Source organism: Pyrus communis, chromosome 9, assembly GCF_963583255.1.
Source record: "Pyrus communis chromosome 9, drPyrComm1.1, whole genome shotgun sequence".
NCBI classification, from domain to species: domain Eukaryota; kingdom Viridiplantae; phylum Streptophyta; class Magnoliopsida; order Rosales; family Rosaceae; genus Pyrus; species Pyrus communis.
In genome coordinates, this window is record NC_084811.1 from 5,124,484 (window position 1) to 5,143,749 (window position 19,266).

Here is a 19,266-nt window from a genome sequence, read left to right on the forward strand (position 1 = left end):
TTTTTTTTTTTTTTTTTCCTAAAAGGAGGACAACTGGTGGCAAGTTACAGTTATCTATCTCCTTAAGAGCCGAGAAGACTCACAGAGGCATTTTAGCCTCCACTGACCACAAGTATGACTTTCACACCAACATCAGCTTTTAAACGCGAGACATCCAGATTTTAGCTTGAAGAAAACCTCGCAATCCATCCTTGAGATATATACGTGTCAACCTTGCAATCCGCCCTTGAGATATATACGTGTCTAGATCTGTAACGATTTCGTTTTGGTTATTTATTATTTATTTTTGCATTCGAGATAGGGACTCTTTTTGGTCAATACGCACATGGCACAAAAAATGAGGGAAATAGAAGAGTGCATGAATGATAGTAAGTGAGAAGTAGAAGAAATGTGAGGCACAAAACATGAAATCAAAACCAAAAATAAAAAATTATTTTGAGTTAGCTTTCACTTTCAAAATTTTGTTTTCATTCCTTGTTCTTTATTTCTTGCCATCCCTTTCAAAGTTTCAACATTTTTCTTCATCCCTCATTTTCAATATTTTATCTATATTTCAAGTACAAAAATGAGAACTAAATAATAAAAATGAAAATATTACAAAAGGATTCCTGAGCTTAACTACTATTAATTTTTATTCTTGTAAATAAATTTTTCGATTGACTCATCTATTGTAAATAAAGGAGTGTCCAAAGTGCAGCAACATATTTACATCAATCAAAAGGAAAGTGATTTTCATACACCTTGTTTAGCTTCTCATTCATCTTTTTTTAGTTAAATTCATCGGATTAAATAAATCAAACGAAACCAACGATCAGAATTAAACAAGAGTGTGTAACAAGCTAAAAAAAGTGTTTGAAAATCACTTTCCCAAACCAAAAATGCAAAGTGACAAAGAATTTTCCAACCTCGTTTAAATATCATTGTATAAACAAAGACCAAAAAATCAAATTGTTCAACATCGAAATTCGAAAAATGTAACCAGGAGGCAAAACCGAGCAAGGGCAAGAGCCCAAACAAAGCACAAAGGCAAAGGGACTAACATGCATTGCTTCCTCAGTTAAAGTATAAAGTAGATCTAAATTAATCAACTGATCTATCCATTATATTAATTTTAATCATCACTATTAATCTCATCAAGAATCACAATAAGCGCGACAATGAAAGCGTAGTCAATCCCGGGATACACTGTCACCATGAAATTGTCCTTGCCAATCAACATGCTTGCAACTGTTCGCTTCTTATGCATCTGCAATTTTCCCCAAAGGGTATCATATCCCAGTCAGTACTTGTGGAGAAATTAATATTAAGTAATTAAAGAAACAAGCTAAGGCGTAAGATTGTTTAATTGTGTTAATTAATGATATATCAGCTGAATAAAATCAATGAAATCTTACTTGGGCAATGATTGTGGAGGAGTTCCCAGCATATATGGTACAAGATCGTTCAAACCAACTTCCCTTGACTCTGAAGTCCGGTGCATTCTCTGCTGTGTTTTGTGCTAAGAAAACATCTAGTTTGGTATTAAATTGCAGCAGTGAAGATCTCTTGGCACTAAAAATCAGATCCCTTGAGTCTTTGCTATCCCCCCGGAAAACTTGCCATCTTTCATGTGCACTCATCAACTAGACATTTATAAAATGTACAAATAAGTTATTTAATTACAAATTTACAACAGAAGTATACTTGTAAAAATGTTCTCTTCCTAGACTATATGGGAAGTAAATCAATTAGATTATATTGGAAAATTGGATAAAATGATGAAAATACAGTTCTTCATTGTTGAAATGATTGCTTTGTGGGTTTTTGTCGATATCTCGTTAGTATATTATCGATATGTGATCTATATATGATTTTTCTCATTTCCCCAATTGATGATTTGTTCAACCAATCTTTCGTACAGATTTAAGTTAATTCTTATCTAACAAAGTTATCTATAAATTTAATTCTATTTTTGTTAGAATATGTGATTCAGATTGACGATATATCAACATTACCTGATAAAATTCAACGTTTGCAAACAAGGGATTGAAGCGAGTACAAGGCTAGCAAGAGCTACAACATTAACTGATATGCATGATCTGTTTTATATGTATATTAATCAAGATATTCTTAGTACCTTCTTTCTTAGGGTGACAATAGGATATCCGGCAGTATCGAGCAAGACTCGACGATCATGACGGCTCCATCGAACTCCCTTCACTTTAAAGATGATCTTATCATTGATATCTGTGACTACAAAGTTTCCATCTGTTATGGTAAGAACTTTTCTGACAATTGCAATATCCACAGGGTGAGGACTGCAGAAATGAGGGCTGATGATCGCAACGGCGGGATTAGCATACGCTATTGGCGCCGGATTTGCATACGCTATTGGCGCCGGATTCGCAGACGACGTTGGCCCCGGATTGGCATACGCTGTTGGCGCCGGATTGGCGTATGCTAACGGTGGCGCGCTAGGTTCTGCTTGTTTCATGATGATCAGAGAAATGTTAGATGTTGATGAACACTTTTTTCTTTTTTTTTTTTGGAAACACGAACTTGGTTATCTGTGGGTGTGTACATATAAATATAGGTCACCTATATTGACCGTTGTCAATTAAAAATATATATATATATATATTGTAAAATTTTATTAAAATTGAAGATGTTTAATTAGCTAACTGTAATCATATACATATATACACAAATATAACGTTGTCGACAAACCATAAAATGTTCACAATAATAATTAAAATATTAAAGTCACTTAGTACTATAATCTAGTGATATTCATCTCTACTTGTAGGTGAGACATCTTAGGTTCGATTCTCGTTAAAGACGGATTTAAACCACATTATTACTAGTAGTGAGGCTTAGTATATTCTCGCATTCCCTTAGTGTAGATAATATCGTTTATTCAATAAAAATATTAAAAGGTTAAATAATTTTCCATTTAAATGAACATTTGCAGATATTATCTATTAATCATGACCTAAAAAATAAATTGTTTGGATCATGAGCTTACTTTCAAAAGAAGCTGAAATAAATAATTAATATCATATTAAATTACTAACTAATTAATGCAAGCATGAGTGCTCATGTATTATATATATAAACATAAATTGATACATGGAAATAAAACATATAACTTATACGCGTAATTTTTTTTGTTCAAATTTAAGCAAGCATTTTAGAGGATGGGAAATCCAATGTTTTGCTTCCGTCCTCGTGTATAAAGTCAAAATCCAGAGCATATTACAAGTTAAATGAACATCAGGATATCAAAGTTGAAAGTTTGAAGCTAGAAGCTTCCTCATTATATAATATAATATATAATATATAATATAATAAACATGAAAAAGTCAATAGAATAAAAGTGGTTCTATTCAACACGCGGTGCGCATGTTATCATTAGACCAAGTCATGGTATGCCGTGGTATGCAACATGCATCGTATCTTAAAATATTAATAGCCAACAAGCGTGTAGAAATTCGATATCTGAAACTGAAAGAGAAATGCGAAGAGGACTTTCTCAAAAGGAGATTTTTCATGTATTTTCGATCATCTTACAACATAACGTTAATTTTCGTACCATCATTATAATACACTGTGTCAAAAACATAAAGTGATAAAGAACTAATAGAAAATTTCACATTTTAGAGAATCTTCTTAATATTTTTGAAAATAGTAATTTTTGTTTTTAATCGAAAGGTCATCAAAAGAGAGTTTCTTCAACACATGATAGTTACGAAATTGTAATAATTAGTTGATCTAACACATCACCTCGGACACAGTTGGTTGATCGACACTAACCTTCCTCAAAACCGTAAATTGGTCGGCACTCACGGTTGATTGGTCGTTAAAAGAGCTCAGTTGCATTGAAATTATGCATGAAAAAAAAAAAACCGTAAAATCATAAATCGAACCAAACCAAACCAAACAAACCGACCCGTTTGGTTACTTTTCTGACCAAAGTTGTTTGACGTAATAGGCCTAATAAAACACAAACAAGGTAATGACTTATGACCCAAAAAAAAACATATGGGCCGTTTCCAGCCCGTTAACATGCCCAAAATACTACATGTCGTTTTTATTGTCTTGGTCATTCGCTTTCCAACTGCACAGCAGAGTTGCAAGAAGTTGCAGAAACCAAAGAATACAGACGAGTATTTCCAACCTGAAACAAACAGATGACCGCAAACAATTGGAACTCGAAATCGAATCAAGAATGGTGAGAGCCTCTGCACTAAAACCCAGCAGCAAATTCTTCCTGAGAAAGCACAGGAAATGGCCAGTGTCGCCCTACAACACCAGGTGGCACCAAATCTTCAACCAAAACCAAGCCTTCCAGAGCCTCAAGAAATCATCGCCGCCGCCGGAAAACCAGCCGCACCTCCTTCTTCCGACGCTCGTTTACTCCTTCAACACCTACAACGTCGACCCAACTCCGGAAGCCTACCACTTTGTCCTCAAAACTCTCACCAAAACCGCCCAATTCGACCACATCGCTCCGGTTCTCCGCCGGCTCGAAACAGTCGAAAAGTTCGACACCCCGGAGCATAGTTTTGCCCATCTGATTGGTTTTTATGGCCGTTGGAACAGAACCCAGGACGCCATTGATCTGTTTTACAGGATTCCCAGGTTCAGGTGTGTCCCTTCTGCTCACTCTCTCAATGCATTGCTGTATGTGCTTTGTGGGTCCTGTGAAGGTCTTAAATTGGTGCCTGAGATTTTGCTCAGGAGCCATGTAATGGGCATCCGGCTCGAAGAATCGAGCTTTCGGTTTTTAATCAATGCACTGTGTGGAATTGGGAAGGTTGGATATGCTATTGACATTATGAATTGTATGATGAATAATGGGTATGGTTTGAATGTGAAGATTTGCTCTTTGATATTGTCATCAATGTGTGAGCAGAAGGATTCGGAGGGTGTTGATGTTATGGGGTTTTTGGGAGAAATGCAGAAGCTTGGGTTTTGTCCTGGGATGATGGACTATTCCAATGTGATTAGGTTTATGGTGAAGCAGGGGCGGGGTTTGCATGCCTTAAATGTGTTGATTAAGATGAAAGGGGAAGGAATTAAGCCTGACGTTATTTGTTATACCATGGTCTTACATGGTGTCATCACGGAAGGGGATTTCAAGAAGGCGGATCAGGTTTTTGATGAGTTGCTTGTGTTGGGTTTGGTTCCTGATGTATATACTTACAATGTATATATAAATGGTTTGTGTAAGCAGAATAAAGTTGAATCGGGATTGATGATGATTTCTTCTATGGACGAGTTGGGTTGCAAGCCTAATTTGATTACTTACAACATCTTGCTGAAGGCCCTGTGTAACAATGGGGAGCTTAGGAGGGTGAGAGAGCTTATGCGTGAGATGACTTTAAACGGTGTTGGGGTAAACTTGCAGACGCATAGGATTATGCTGGATGGTCTGTTTGGCAAAGGAAACATTGAGGAAGCTTGTGTTTTTATGGAAGAAATGTTAGATAAGGTTCTTGTTCGTTTTTGTTCCTCTTTCGATGAGGTGATCTATGGGTTGTGCCAAAGGGGTTTGGTTTGTAAAGCAATGGAATTGCTGAAGAAAATGGTTGACAAGAACGTTGCGCCTGGAGCAAAGGCTTGGGAAGCACTGCTCCTTAGCTCAGGATCTGAACCCAGCTTAGAAGAGACTACTTGGACGGGTTTGGTGGAGCCAATGGTATCACTTCCATAGGTGATGGATCACCAGTTAACAGTGCATCTGATGTTTATACTTACCATGCGTATTCAAATGGTTTGTGCAAGCAGAACAATATGGAGGCAGGATTAAACATGATTTCGTGTATAAGAGTTGGGGTGCAAGCCTTATTCGATTACTTACAACATCTTGTTAAAGGCATTATGGAAAAACGGGGAGCTTACTAGAGCAACAAGCGAGATGACGTTAAAAGGGTCTCAGAGTTAACTTGCAGACTCACAGGATTCTGTTGGATGGTTCGTCTGGCAAAGGAGACGTTGATGAAGCTTGTGTCTTTATGGAAGAAATGTTATACAAGGTTCTCGTTCGTTTTTGTTCCTCATTCAGTGAGGTAATTTACTGGTTGTGCCAAAGGGGTTTGGTTTGTAAAGCAATGGAATTGCTCAAGAAAATGGTTGACAAGAACGTTGCGTCAAGACCAAAGGCTAGGGAAGCACTGCTCCGAACCCGGTTTAGAACTACTTGGACTGGTTTGGTGGAGCCAGTTATAGCACCAACAGATAACCAGTAAACTGTGCATCTCTTTGTCATACATGTACCATTAGTTGTTTGTGCCGTATGGAATCCACAGCGACAGTTGATTGACTTCACCTGCACAGTGCAAAGCTGAAGCATAAGTTAGCTGCATGCATCCATGTGCATCAGATTCCTTTACTTCTAACATTTTGCTGAAGATGGGCAATTGAGCCTGACTCTTTGTGCTGTCCTAGTGCCGGCCTTTTGTCTCTTTGTCCCAAAATGTTGGCGTAAAACTGTATGTACATTCATACCAACCTAGATTCTTCTGTTTTACTTGCTAGCCTATGGTGGTGTTACTCTTGTTCTTGGTTTGTTCTTAAACCAAACCATTCAGTGAAATTTTTCTTGAGGAACTATAGACGTTCGATACCAACATATACCTGACCATTATCAACGGTCCTCTGATGATCTGATCACTCAATTTAAGCTTTTCGATTGTTGAGATTTTTTGGGCCAAAATTAAGCCACAGTATCACTCATGTGGAACCAAAACCTAGTCACGGACTTCCCTTTAATTCAATAATGTGATATTTGAAGTACATAAACTTTTGGGGGAAAAAGGACAAAAGCGCTCTGTTCATTTGCTCACTTCAATCTTATCTTGTTTTATGTGGGAAAAATAGCAGTCATTCACTTAGAACGTTAAAAAAGACGACTTCAAGTCAATAAGATTTCTCATTGTGCGAGAGTTGGGGGAAAGAATGTCTGTCATATGCAGGCTTACTGTTATTTTATAAAGAGGTTATTTTCATGACTCAAGCTCGTAACCTTTTGGTCATAAAAAAAAACATTTCCATTGCACCAAAGCTCACTCTCATTTCCTTAAAAATAAAAACCAACAAATAAAAGTAAAAAAGAAACAAATTTGCTGGCTTTTAACCTTTGTCCGGTGAAATCATTGAGGCATCCAAAGATGGCTGTTTGTCGCCTTTCCAAAAGATTGCCGGTGTGAAAAGGGCTTCTTCTATGCAGGAAGAACTAAATAATCTGCTGTCACACTCACGTTATCTAAATTAATTTGAATTTAATGAGCTGTTTAACCTCTAAAGAGAATTTAATTACGCGTATAAAAAGTTGAATAGAAACATATCAAGAAGCTATGGATGTATTTGAGTTGCAAATTGTTGTCAGTCAGACGTGGATGATGAGGAGGAGTGGAGACAGATGTGGTGGTGGGGTTTCCTTGGTGATGGTACCAAGTTTCCAATTCAAGGTCAAGGAGGTAACATTCACCCATTACTATTCTTCCCACAAAACCATGCAGTAGGGTAGTACAAGTTTGGTAAAGCGTCTCGTTGTGTCGTGGTTACGACGAAGCATTGAGATGTAAACTTGTTGCCGATCAATAAAGTTCAAATTTTGCAGTTTGTTTTTTGTTCCTCATTTTCATTTATGTTTCAAGTGTTTTGCTCTAGTTGTAATGCACGGCTGGGATTAAAACATCTTAAGGACTTGTGTTTGATCAGCTGTCATAATAGCGGTTTAGAGACCACGTGAGTCTGTTGTGAATCTCCAATGGTCATGTTGATTTTATCCTTCGTTTTTGGGTCCAATGTGTAATGTTGAACGTGCGAGTGGAATGGAGCTATGAACTCCACCTTTCTTCTTCCTAAAGCTCAGATAACTTAAACAAGAAACTAAATAAAATTCAGGAAAATACAATCCAATTCTGTTAACAAGCACTAACATGGCCTCAGAGCTTGGTTTAGTATGAATGAATGTATTAAAAGCCGAAAGCATAGGTGAGGCGTCCCATGAATAGTCCCGCCCAAGCGTGAGGCAAAGCCTCACGGTACCTAAAATTTTAATATATAATACTTTGTAAAACAAATATAATTATAACTAAATCAAAGATAATATCATCTTCTTCATTACTAAGTCTAATTGTACTTGGAAACTATGTCATGAAGTCATAAAATGTTGTAATTATTTATTTTGTTGTAAGCAATTATAGAGAACTTAAAGAGAAATAAGGGTGAGTGGCCAAAATTATAGGGAATTTCAAGGAAAATAAAGGTTGAATGTCACAATTACAGGGAAATTCAAAAAGAAAGAAAGGTTGAGTGGAGAAATTATAGGGAAATTAAATGAAATAAAGTCTGAGTGGGGAAATTATAGGGAACTTAAAAGAAAATAAAGGCTTAGTGGAGCAATTATTGGAGAGAGACTCTCTCTTTCTTCTTCATTTAAACTAGAACAGTCTCCTGCATTTTAGAAACAGACATAAATTTTGTAGGGAAGAAAAGGCCCAAGTTGAACGCCTGGGGACACCTCAGCCGCCTAGGCGCGCCTCGACGCCGCCCTACGCCCACCCCCACAAAACAGAGGCGAAAATCCAGCCGCCTAGGATTGTGACTGGTTTTCTAGGTTTTCAATGAAGAACTTAGACAACTCGTAACTGTGTGGTTGTATCTGGAGTTAATCTTCAAGCTCCAATGTTCACCGAAGTGAACTACGAATTCTAGTGTATCAAAATGAAGACAATCTTCAAGTCGCATAACCTCTGGAAGTTCGTTGAAGAGGTACATGAACTTCCTTCAGTTTCAGTTGAAGAACTCACTGAAAGGTTACAAATCATTGCTCATGATCTGATTGCTTCTGATGCTAGACTTTGGGGTGATACAAATTGCAGTCTCTGATGAGATCTTTCCACGAATTGCAAACCAAAAGATGACCATGGCAGTTTGGGATATTTTGAAACAGGAGTACAAAGGTGGCTCACATGGCTGAGCTATGAAACTTCAAGGTATTTGACGAGACTTTAAATATGCTCGTATGAAGAATGATGAATCATTATCTGCTTATTTGACTGGGCTATTTGGTTTAATTAATCAAATGAAGAGATGAACTGTCAAATAAGAGAATTGTTGAAAAGTTGTTGGTTAGTCTTACTCCTACATTTGAAAATATTATGTTTGTGATTGAAAGAACTAAGAATTTGAGCAAGATTGATCCCACTGAGGTGGTTGCTATGCTCGAGGCATTTGAACAATGGCAAACTAGACATGTTGAGGATGAAGATGTAACTGATAAAGCATTTGGTAGCCTTAGTATGCAGCCTAGAAATAGCTCACAGGCTAGTAATGCAAAGAATAAGAAGTTTTGGAAGAATAAGGAGAACAAAGAGTTTGTGAAACCAAGAGAGAAATTTGGAGCAGTTGAGAAATATAATGGCAATGAGGAGAATGCAAAAAAGGGTTGTAAAACTTGTGGAAACTACACTATGATGAATGTTGGTTTAAGGGAGAAATTTGGAGCAGTTGTGAAATATAATGGCAATAAGGAGAATGCAAAAAAAAGTTGAAAAACTTGTGGAAACTACATTATGATGAATGCTGGTTCAAGGGGAAACCAAAGTGCCATTAGTCTGACAAATTTGGTCACATTGCCAAGGATTGCAGAAGTAAGGTGGTTCAATAGGTTCACTATGCTAACCAAGTTGAGGAGGAAACTTCATTGTTCTTTGCATGTAATTCAACAATTATGGTCAAAGATGAGCATGTGTGGTTTATTGATAGTGGTTGTAGTAACCACATGACCTCGCACGAGTCACCGCTTATAAATATGAGGACATGACTAACTACAAGATTAAAATGGAAAATGGACAGAATGTTCAAGCCACATGGAAAGGTACTCTAGTGATTAAGACCAAAATGGAACAAGATATATTAGAGATGATGTTGATTTATGGTTTAGATGAATATGTTGGGTGTCAAATGATCCAACATGGATAATTCTTCTTGTTTGGAAATGGTATGGTGGCAATCTTCTAAGATAGGCAACCTGAATATCATGTGGCCACAGTACACATGACATGAAATACATGATTTCCTTTACTCATGGAAGACACGAATCCAGTGGCTAGAAAAGTTGTGATATAAGAGAATGCATGAGATTGGCATAGGAGAATGGGACATTTGAATTTTCCAAGTATGCAATTACTTGGAAGAGAATGAAATGGTGTACGGGTTACTAAAACTGAAAGTAAGTGGTGGAATAAGTGCATGATGTGTTGCAAGAAAACAACACAGAGAGACTTTTAGTAGAGAACAAGTATGGACAGCTTTACAACCTTTGGAATTGATACCTTCTGATGGGTGTGGACCTGCAGGTAACTACAATGGGAGGCAATAAATATTTTCTCACATTCATATACTGAAATGTGTTGAATTCATATCTTGACCTGCAAGTCAGAAGTGTTTGGAATGTTCAAGAGGTTAAAAGTTATAGAATTGCAGTATGGTTATTCAAACAAGAAACTGAGAAGTGATACAAGAAGATAGTACACTTCAATTGAATTTCTAAAATCCTGTGAAGAGTGAAGACATAGGTCTTGAAAGGCAATTGACTATTGTCTACTCTCCATACTAGAATAGAGTAGCAAAAATGAATAGCAGAACTATTGTTGAGATGACAAAGAGTACGTTACATGAGAAGAAGTTGTCTTGCTATCTTTAGGGGTAAAGTTGTCAACACAACTGTCTATTTGCTCATAAAATGTCCTACAAAGGGAGTAATTGAGATGACAAAGAGTATGTTACATGAGAAGAAGTTGTCTTACTATCTTTTTTGGATGTGTATGTTACAGTCACATTCATGAACAATTGAAACACAAGTTGGATAAAGCTTCAATCAAGAGGATCTTTGTTGGTTATGGAAAGGGAAAAAAAACACTATAAAGTGTTATTCTTGACACAAAGAAGATTATACTTTCTAGATGTGTGTTGCTTGATGAAAATGAAAATTGGAATTACACAGCTAAAAATGAAGTAACAAAGTCAATTCTAATGAACTTGCAGTTAAATGAGAATTTTAGTGAACCTAAAAATGTTGAGGTGAATGTGACTGCAGAATTACCACACTTAGATGGGAGCAATTCTCAAAAGGGAATGTTTCAAGATTCTGTGACAGAGATTGGAGATTGGAGAATTACGTGACAGAGATTGGAGAATTCTGTGACAGAGATTGGAGAATTAAGTATTGCAAGCATTACTTCTGTGAAATTAGAACCACTAGTAATGTGTATGCTAGACGCAATCTTAGCATAATTGAACCTAAGAAATATGAAAAGGCTACTTCTGATCATGCTTGGAAGAAAGCTATGGATGTAGAAATTGAGATGATTGTGAAGAATCAAACATGGAGTTGGTTGACAGACCAACAGATAAACAAATTTATTGGTGTCAAATGGGGTTTCAAGACTAAATTGAACCTAGATGACACCATACAAAATCACAAGGCAAGATTGGTTACTAAGGGGTACTCTTAGAAGCCTAGAGTAGACTACAATGAAACATTTGTTCTAGTTGCAAGATTGGACACCATAAAAAATTTCATTACACTTGCTGATCAGAAAAGTTGAAACTACATCAAATTGATGTGAAGTCAGCTTTCTTAAATGAAGTATTGAATGATGAAGTATATGTGGATCAACTTGAGGGTTGTAGTGTTCCAGGTTCTGAAGATAAAGTATATAAGCTCAGAAAAGCTCCATATGGACTGAAAAAAGCTCAAAAGCTTGGTACAAGGAAATCAACTATTATATGCTTGAATATGGTTTTCAAAGAATTCCCAGTGAAGCCACATTGTATATCAAGACCAGAAAAGGGAGAATCGTTCATTGTCTCTATTTATGTTCATGGTCTTGTACACTGGTAATAGAATAACATTGATCAATGAATTAAGGCTGACATGATGAGAAAGTATGAATGACAGACCTTGGACTATTATATCACTTTTTGGGAACGGAAATTCTGCAATCTAAGAAAGGTATTTTATCTGTTCTAACTTTACTGGAAAAGTTTAGCTTGAAATATTGTAAGCCTGTGAGCATTTCTCTTGCAATGAATGACAAGCTAAAGAAGGATAATGGTAGTGAGCACGCAGATGAAGCTATGTCTAGAAAAATTGTGAAAATCGTATTATATTTGACAGCATCAAGGCCTAGCATTGTGTTTGTTGCTAGTCTATTATCCAAATTCATGCACAATCCAACCACGAAGCACCTTGGAACTGGAAAGAGAGTACTCAGGTTTATCCACTAGACTCTTGATTTTGGAATTGGATATGTGAAAAGAATGCTGCAGTTTTAGTTGGCTATATGACAATGATTGGGGTGGTGAGGAAAGTGATATGAAAAACACTTTTGGATATGCTTTTTCATTTGGTAGTTCATTTTTTATGGGCATTTGTGAAGCAACATTGTTGCATTATCAACTGCTGAAGTTGAGTATGTTAGTGCTTCAGAGGCTACAACTTAAGCAGTTTGGCTTAGATTTGTGCTTGAAGATTTGAAGAAATGCAAATTGATGTCATTCAACTTTATTGTGATAACACCTCTGCAGTTGCTATTACAAGAAATAGAATTTTTTACTAAAGATCAAAGCATATCAACCGCATGTATCACTACATCAGTAATGCACTGCAAAAGGACATAATTTAGCTAATCTATTGCAAATCAGAGCACTTCCACAAGGGGCTATTGCCCCGTGGACTGGCTTTGGAACAGGGCTAGATAGCTCGAGGGAGATGGTCCAACGTGTTCTGGCAAGGGAGCCTGAGCAGGCTCGAGGGACAGGCCCGGCATGTGTTGCCAGCCCGAGAGCCTGAAGGCGACCTAACGCAAAGCTGACGTCATGGTGACGTCAGCCACGATTTAAAACATGGGTCACCGGAACCCTCGAGGGAGAACATAGGAATCAGGAAGAGGTTGCCGATCACGGTGGTGGTGCAGGGCAGGTGTTAGTGTTTGATTCTGATAATTCGAAAGAAAAGAAAGGGATGAATGTACTAAAAGATAAGGAGAATGAAAAATGGTTGCACACTCTTTCTGCAGAAATCACAGAACAATAATTCTTTTCATTTAATGCTACTCATACCTTGCACAAAACGTGTAAGGAGGAATAATATAGTTAACAAAGCTGAGCTATACCAATACATCTAGAAACTGATCACAGCCACTCATCTAGCAAGTAGCTAGGATCATTACACATGGCAATCAAGGCCTTACATATTTAGACCTACACTTGGTAATTCTAAACACAAGTGGATACACAATTAAACACAAGGTTATTCACTAATATTAATCAGCTCATTACTTATAATTCAACAACGGAACCCGTAGGTCTGCTCGCAGGTGGAGTCCTTCGCCGAGAAGGCGTTCTTAAGAGTGAGGTAGGGCACGAAGGTGTGGGACCGGTGGTGGTGGTGGACTCCATCAGAGATCAGATCGGATGACGTTGATTGGTTGAAGTCAAAAAGGAGCAAGCGGCCTCCGTGGGCCTGGCCGCAAAGGACCAGGAAGAGGAGGAAAAAGGACACGTCAGTGGGTTTAGACATGGCAGAAGGCGGGTGGCTTCGGTGCCGCTCTCTCTGCTTTGAGGAATAAGAAATACCTGCTGGTCTTTTGATCCAAATCAGGTGCAAAATCCGCAGCTTCCTCCTTTGAGGAAGAAAACAGGGAGAAATGGGGGAGAAAAAGAGAGCGAGGAGGGAGACGGTCAGCCGTAGCAAAAAGGGAAAACAACGAAGAAGAAGGGAGTGAGAGAGTGGGAAGGAAGAAGAAAACAAAAATGGTAGAAGTTTCGGGAAGAGATTGGAAAAGATAAATTAATAATATAATATTAATTTATACAAATTAAATAATATAATATTAATTATAAATATAAAAAAATACTAATATTTTATTGCCTATTGCCAGGGCTATTGAAGTGCAACGATGGAGATGCAAAATACGGTTACTGTTCATTAAGGGCAGTTACTGTTCACTGAATGGATAGCATAGTGTATTGCCTGGGGGTGCCTTTCCCACGATGGAACTGCTCTCGGAAGACCAATTGGCTGACATCTTTACCAAAATTTTTCCAAATGATCGTTTTTGTTATCTGAGAGGTTTTATTGGGAGTGAAATTAGCAACAAGCTTAGAAGGGAGTGTTAAGGTGTATGCTTGTTGCAGATCAACGAAGTTCAAATTCAGCAGTTTTTTTTTTTTTTTTTTTTTTTTTTTTAAGTGTTTTGTTTTAGTTGCAACTAGCAAAGGTGCCCGCACGTTGCTGCGAGATTGAAAATTGTATAAGACATGTAGAAATTCTAAAAAAATTATATATATGTATATACAGTATACAATAGTATTCATACATGTGCAAATTTATTTACAACCCTATCAACAATAAGGAACAAAATAGGTGTCCATGGGCAAAATGAGGTTTATGGTTATAAATTGTCAAATTCCATACATGTCAAACTTCATTTAGGAAGCTAGAACCGTAAAGAATAAGGTGATAAACACACAAAGACTGTTCACAATATGAAACCGTTGCTTCACTAAATAAGCAGTACCAACAAAATGATGCTTGTTTTGCTGCGAAAGAACAAAGTAGAAAAAGGGAAACAAATATTTATTTCTTTTTTTATATTCTGTGGAAAAAACTTGGAAGAAGAAGCAATAGTGAAAACATCATATTTATTTCAATTTTTTAGGCAGAGAAAAATAGTACATAAACAAACAATGAAGGCACATTCTGAGAAAGAATTGATGAAAACACATAGTACACATACCTACGTAAACCTTTCCTCCTTTTGCTCAGCCTGTCTTTGGAGTAGATTAGACTTAAGCATAAATTCAGAAATCAGTTAAGAATGAAACCCAAAAGTAAACTGCAGTTTCTTATTATCATTTCTTTTAGAAAAGACTAATAAAATTGTTTCTTAAAATAACAATATGTATATAAGCAGGATTGTGCTTAATTTTCTCTAATTAAAGAAATGGTTTGTACAATTTAGAACATGATATAACAAGAAAAAAAAATTCCAGAACTTGAAGTGCCTTTTGAAAGCTCGGTCCTACTTTGAAAATCTACAAAGGTAAAAATTGTAAACCCACATTAAAGCTTCTTCTCTCACTCAAAAGAAAAATGGAAACTTTATATGGAAAAAAAAAATATATGAAATTCTGCATAATCAAAAGTGGATCAAAACTCTAAATAGACTATCTTAACGCGTAGGAGTTCGTTGTTAGAATTTGAAAACAATTGAAACTTCATTTTAAACACACATTTAATCAATTGGTTTATATTTAAATGGAAAGAAAGTAGTGGTTAGTTTTACCTATCTTTTGTTTAGCGTTGCTCCATTTCTAATTTGTATTAAAAACTTAAATTTTTACTTTCCTTCCATTCCCCCGTGCATAACAATACAGTAGCTCTCGTTTACCTACAACAAATTGAAAACCATTTGGAGAAAATAACTAAGCCTTTGGTTATTAGATTCTTGGTAGCTAGGCAAAGCAAGAAATTTACACACAACAAAACTATTAAAACTTTAAAACCCACTTCCCAAATTAGGTTTTCTGACTGGCTAATGATCATATTGGATACAAATTATCATCCCGAACACTACAATGCTTGATTTTTTTTTTTTTTTCTGGACATTCTAATTATCATTATTTAACTGAAGAATACAATTCATATAACAATAATTAGTAGATAAAACGAAGGGGAGCAAAATAGCAAAATTTGCAGTTAACAACCTAGAGCTAAGTGAATAATACACAAAATTAGGATAGGAATGCAACAAAAATGTGACTCTTACCTGGTTTTGGTTATGCTCCTATCAAGTGCTGCCCTTGACTAACGAAATAAGCAATTTCTTCATGTAGCACATTTAGTCATCAATCCCTTAACACACTAAGATATTATGTATTACATTCTAATTTTTCTTTACTTACATTTTCATTCTATTTCTTTTGGTGTGTAAACTTATACTAATTCTCCATAATTTTCAGTCAATTCCATTGTAATTAAAATAAATATTGAGTATATACACGATTATAAACACACAAATTCAGTTTTCCATACGAAAGCACATACGTCAAGTCAATGTTCTTACTGTATTAATTTAATCAAACGATGCATCAAATATAAAAATTAAATTATACCTCTAATTTATAACCTTTTGATTACGCTTCATCTGCAACTAAAATTTAGACAGTCCCTAATATAATTCTGTCAAACACCAGATAGCAACACCATGAAAAAGTCATATTGAGTGTCCACACCCACACTTATACTTTACAAATAAATTTGAACTTTGAATCACATGGGCTTCAAAAATATTTGCAAATAAATTTGAAAGAAGATGAATAAATTTAAAAAAAAAAAAAATCATATCTACTGTCAATTCAAACTCACCCAAAGTTGCTATCAAGCTCTGCCGAAGACAACTCTGCGCTGTTGACAAAGTCTAGAACAACCTGAAAATTTATAGAGGTCAAATTTAAAGCCAAATAAGCAATCATTTACAGAAAATCTTTCACAAAAAAGTGCTAGTTTCACAAATAAATGAAACCCAGATTAAATTTCTTGATAAAAACTAAGAACTTCAAAGCTTAAGAAAAAACCATGAATCTAACCATAAAAAAGATGCAAACTTTCGCACTGGCAAACCATTCATAAACCAAAAATGATATCTTAAACAAAACACATGATTCCAACTCGAAAAAGCTCAAATTTAAATCAACCAACACAAACAAAATATCAAACATGGTTCATTGTCTCTCTTTGCATTTTAAATCACAGTGTTGTCCAATATATTATCGTCTTAACATTTCATATACTCATGCATTAGATAAAAAAATGATATCTATGTTAAAATTACATGGACTGCTTTATCATGGTTTAAGAAAGCAACCACAAATCATAGTATCTACATGTTCCTAAAATTATCTAAAACACTAAAACAAAACCCTCACTTCCCACTACAAGTTTAAGATACGTGAACCCATACAAACCTCTTCACCATTCACCAATACCCTTGGTGCTATAAATCCAAAATAAATAAATAAATCAATAAATAAAATGGCTACTAATCCTGTGAACAAATTAAGAAATTCAAATAAAATTAAACACCCAGAAACAAAAAAAAAAAAAAAAAAAAAAAAACACAAAAAAGATCTGCTTGAATTGTCATGGAAATCAAGATACTAATAAATATAAAGGTATGTTTGAATTGTTAATCAAATTAAAAATAAATAAATAAGAAATAGGGTATGTGATAGATAGTGATCTATCTTCCTTCTATATTTTTACCAAACATTGATTATGTCTGATGAGTTAATGATATGTGATTGCCCTGGATTAGTCTTTCCATCCTTTTCAAGCCATGGATGATTGCTTCTGCTGTATTACCAAGAATATGGAGGCTGTGCAGATAGTGGCCAATCGAGTTCCAAGACATGTTGTTGAAGCGGTTTAAAGGAATTATCTGCCCAAACCCAAATCCTATGAAATCGACAACGAAGAAACAGAGATTCTCCGATCACTAAATAAAGATTCAAACCAAAACTGAGAAATTTATCAAAAAATTCACTAAATTGATTCGAGAAAGTGCGAAAATAATCAAACCTGATCTTCTGCAATCGTCCAAGTAGAGAAAATTTGGACTTCCTGTGGTGAATTTCTGGCAAAATTTTTTATGGGTGAAGGCTGATGGCGATTTCTTTGGCTCGAGAAAGTTGGGTTTTGGCATTCTAGGGATTTTAAGTGGAGTTGATAGTGAAATTTTGGACGAAACGGCAAATGGAGAACGAAGGGTTTGTGGGAGAACAAAGGGTTTGTGGGAGAAAGATTTGTAGTCGTTGTGGTTTCCGGAAGATTGGAGAACGAACAATCTTTGCGTCCCCCTTCCCACTCCAAGATGACTGACACGTGATGAAGAGTGTTTTGCCGAAGGAGTAGGTGAAGCGATATGACTCGTAGGCTAGGAGGGCAAAACAGTCTCTTTACTGTGTGAAGAGGGAAAAATAGCTGATAACAAAAGAATTGGAGGGCACTTTAGTCCGTTCACTGTTAATAACAGTGATTTTGTGTTAAGTTTTAGTATATGTATAATGTAGCTAGGATTAGAACATCTTAAGAGCTTTTATTAGCTAGCAATTACGGCAGCTGTGTAGAGTAAGTGATGCATGTGCAAAGCATGTGAGTCTGTTTTTAAGAGAGTGACTTGTGTGAAGCCTGTGAATCCCCAACGATTATGTTGATTTTTCCTTTGTTTCCGGATCCAGTATGTACCGTTGGATATATGAATGAAATTGAGCCATGAACTCCACCTTTCTTCTTCCTCAAACTTAGATAGCTTAAACAATTGTCTTCTTCCAAAATTGAATAAAATCCAAAGAAATACAATTTAATTCATTTAACAAACACTAACACAAAGAGGGACAAGATATAATAGCCCTTATGTATCTTTCTCACTCCGCATTATCTTTAATCATGTGCAAAGTGAGAAAGACACATAAAGGAATACCACAAAAGGGTCTATCCACACGGTAAGCAAGTCTTTATCTTGATTAAGACGCAGAAAAAGCTATATTCATGTTGCTGGCAAGTCCCTCTTTATCATTAGGACACAAAAGTTACATTGCCATTGCAAGCAAGTCCCTCTACGAAAGTTACATCACTGTTGCAAGCAAGTCCCTCAAATAATGTTGATTTACCTCAGTATCCGCACAAGAATAACAACAGAAGCAATATGAAGGATTCCAGAAATTAAAGAAAAAAAAGGTTAGATTAGTGAGAAAGTGAAAATAGTTAGTTCTAGTAATCACAGTTAAATTGTCCAACCATATGATTGTTATAAAAATGATGTTCATAGCAATTATGGTAAGACCTTGACGGGGTTTACTTGCTTTTCATAAGCATTTTTTACTTCCAGAATTGAAAAACTTCCCTCCTCATACTAGGGGGACAATTGAAAGCCTAAAAAGCAATTTCCCCTTTGTCTATACCACTTTCGATGATTATATATATATATACATACATACATATATATATATATATATATATATATATATATATATATATATATATAGAGTGGGAGTGATTAGCCGATTTATGGACAAGCCGATATCATCTCACTTAGAAGCTTACTCCAGAGAGAACGAATGGGAGATAGGAAGCTCCGACCCAATGAGGGGCCCAGGAAACCCACCTCTTCTTCAATGGGATGAGAAGCGCATCAGACTCTGCATCTT

General features: G+C 36.0%; 2 protein-coding genes and 1 long non-coding RNA gene across 3 annotated transcripts; 1 reads left to right on the plus strand and 2 right to left on the minus strand.

The window, feature by feature from the left end:
- Nucleotides 1-1,016: 1,016 nt before the first annotated feature.
- Nucleotides 1,017-2,528, minus strand: LOC137746080 (protein LURP-one-related 10-like). The gene is made up of 3 exons (XM_068486140.1): nucleotides 2,117-2,528; nucleotides 1,395-1,622; nucleotides 1,017-1,246 (listed from the first exon to the last, which is right to left on the minus strand). The coding sequence occupies exons 1-3, from the start codon at nucleotides 2,471-2,473 to the stop codon at nucleotides 1,112-1,114; spliced, it is 720 nt and encodes a 239-aa protein (XP_068342241.1). The 5' UTR covers nucleotides 2,474-2,528; the 3' UTR covers nucleotides 1,017-1,111.
- A 1,418-nt stretch (nucleotides 2,529-3,946) lies between these two features.
- Nucleotides 3,947-6,617, plus strand: LOC137745686 (pentatricopeptide repeat-containing protein At2g38420, mitochondrial). Its single transcript, XM_068485687.1, has one exon. It carries the CDS (start codon nucleotides 3,995-3,997, stop codon nucleotides 5,693-5,695), a length of 1,701 nt encoding a protein of 566 aa, XP_068341788.1. The 5' UTR covers nucleotides 3,947-3,994; the 3' UTR covers nucleotides 5,696-6,617.
- Nucleotides 6,618-17,176: 10,559 nt separating this feature from the next.
- LOC137745062 (uncharacterized) lies at nucleotides 17,177-19,053 on the minus strand. The gene is made up of 2 exons (XR_011069660.1): nucleotides 17,639-19,053; nucleotides 17,177-17,515 (listed from the first exon to the last, which is right to left on the minus strand). It is a non-coding gene; the product is annotated as an uncharacterized lncRNA (long non-coding RNA).
- Nucleotides 19,054-19,266: the final 213 nt, after the last annotated feature.

Excerpts from the sequence above, each read along its gene's own strand:
- LOC137746080 (XM_068486140.1), bottom strand. The coding sequence starts at position 2,473 with ATGAAACAAGCAGAACCTAGCGCGCCACCGTTAGCATACGCCAATCCG. Across the intron at positions 1,623-2,116 it reads TTGTCACCCTAAGAAAGAAG|TTGATGAGTGCACATGAAAG; the intron begins GTACTAAGAATA and ends ATAAATGTCTAG. Across the intron at positions 1,247-1,394 it reads CCTCCACAATCATTGCCCAA|ATGCATAAGAAGCGAACAGT; the intron begins GTAAGATTTCAT and ends GGAAAATTGCAG.
- LOC137745686 (XM_068485687.1), top strand. The coding sequence starts at position 3,995 with ATGACTTATGACCCAAAAAAAAACATATGGGCCGTTTCCAGCCCGTTA.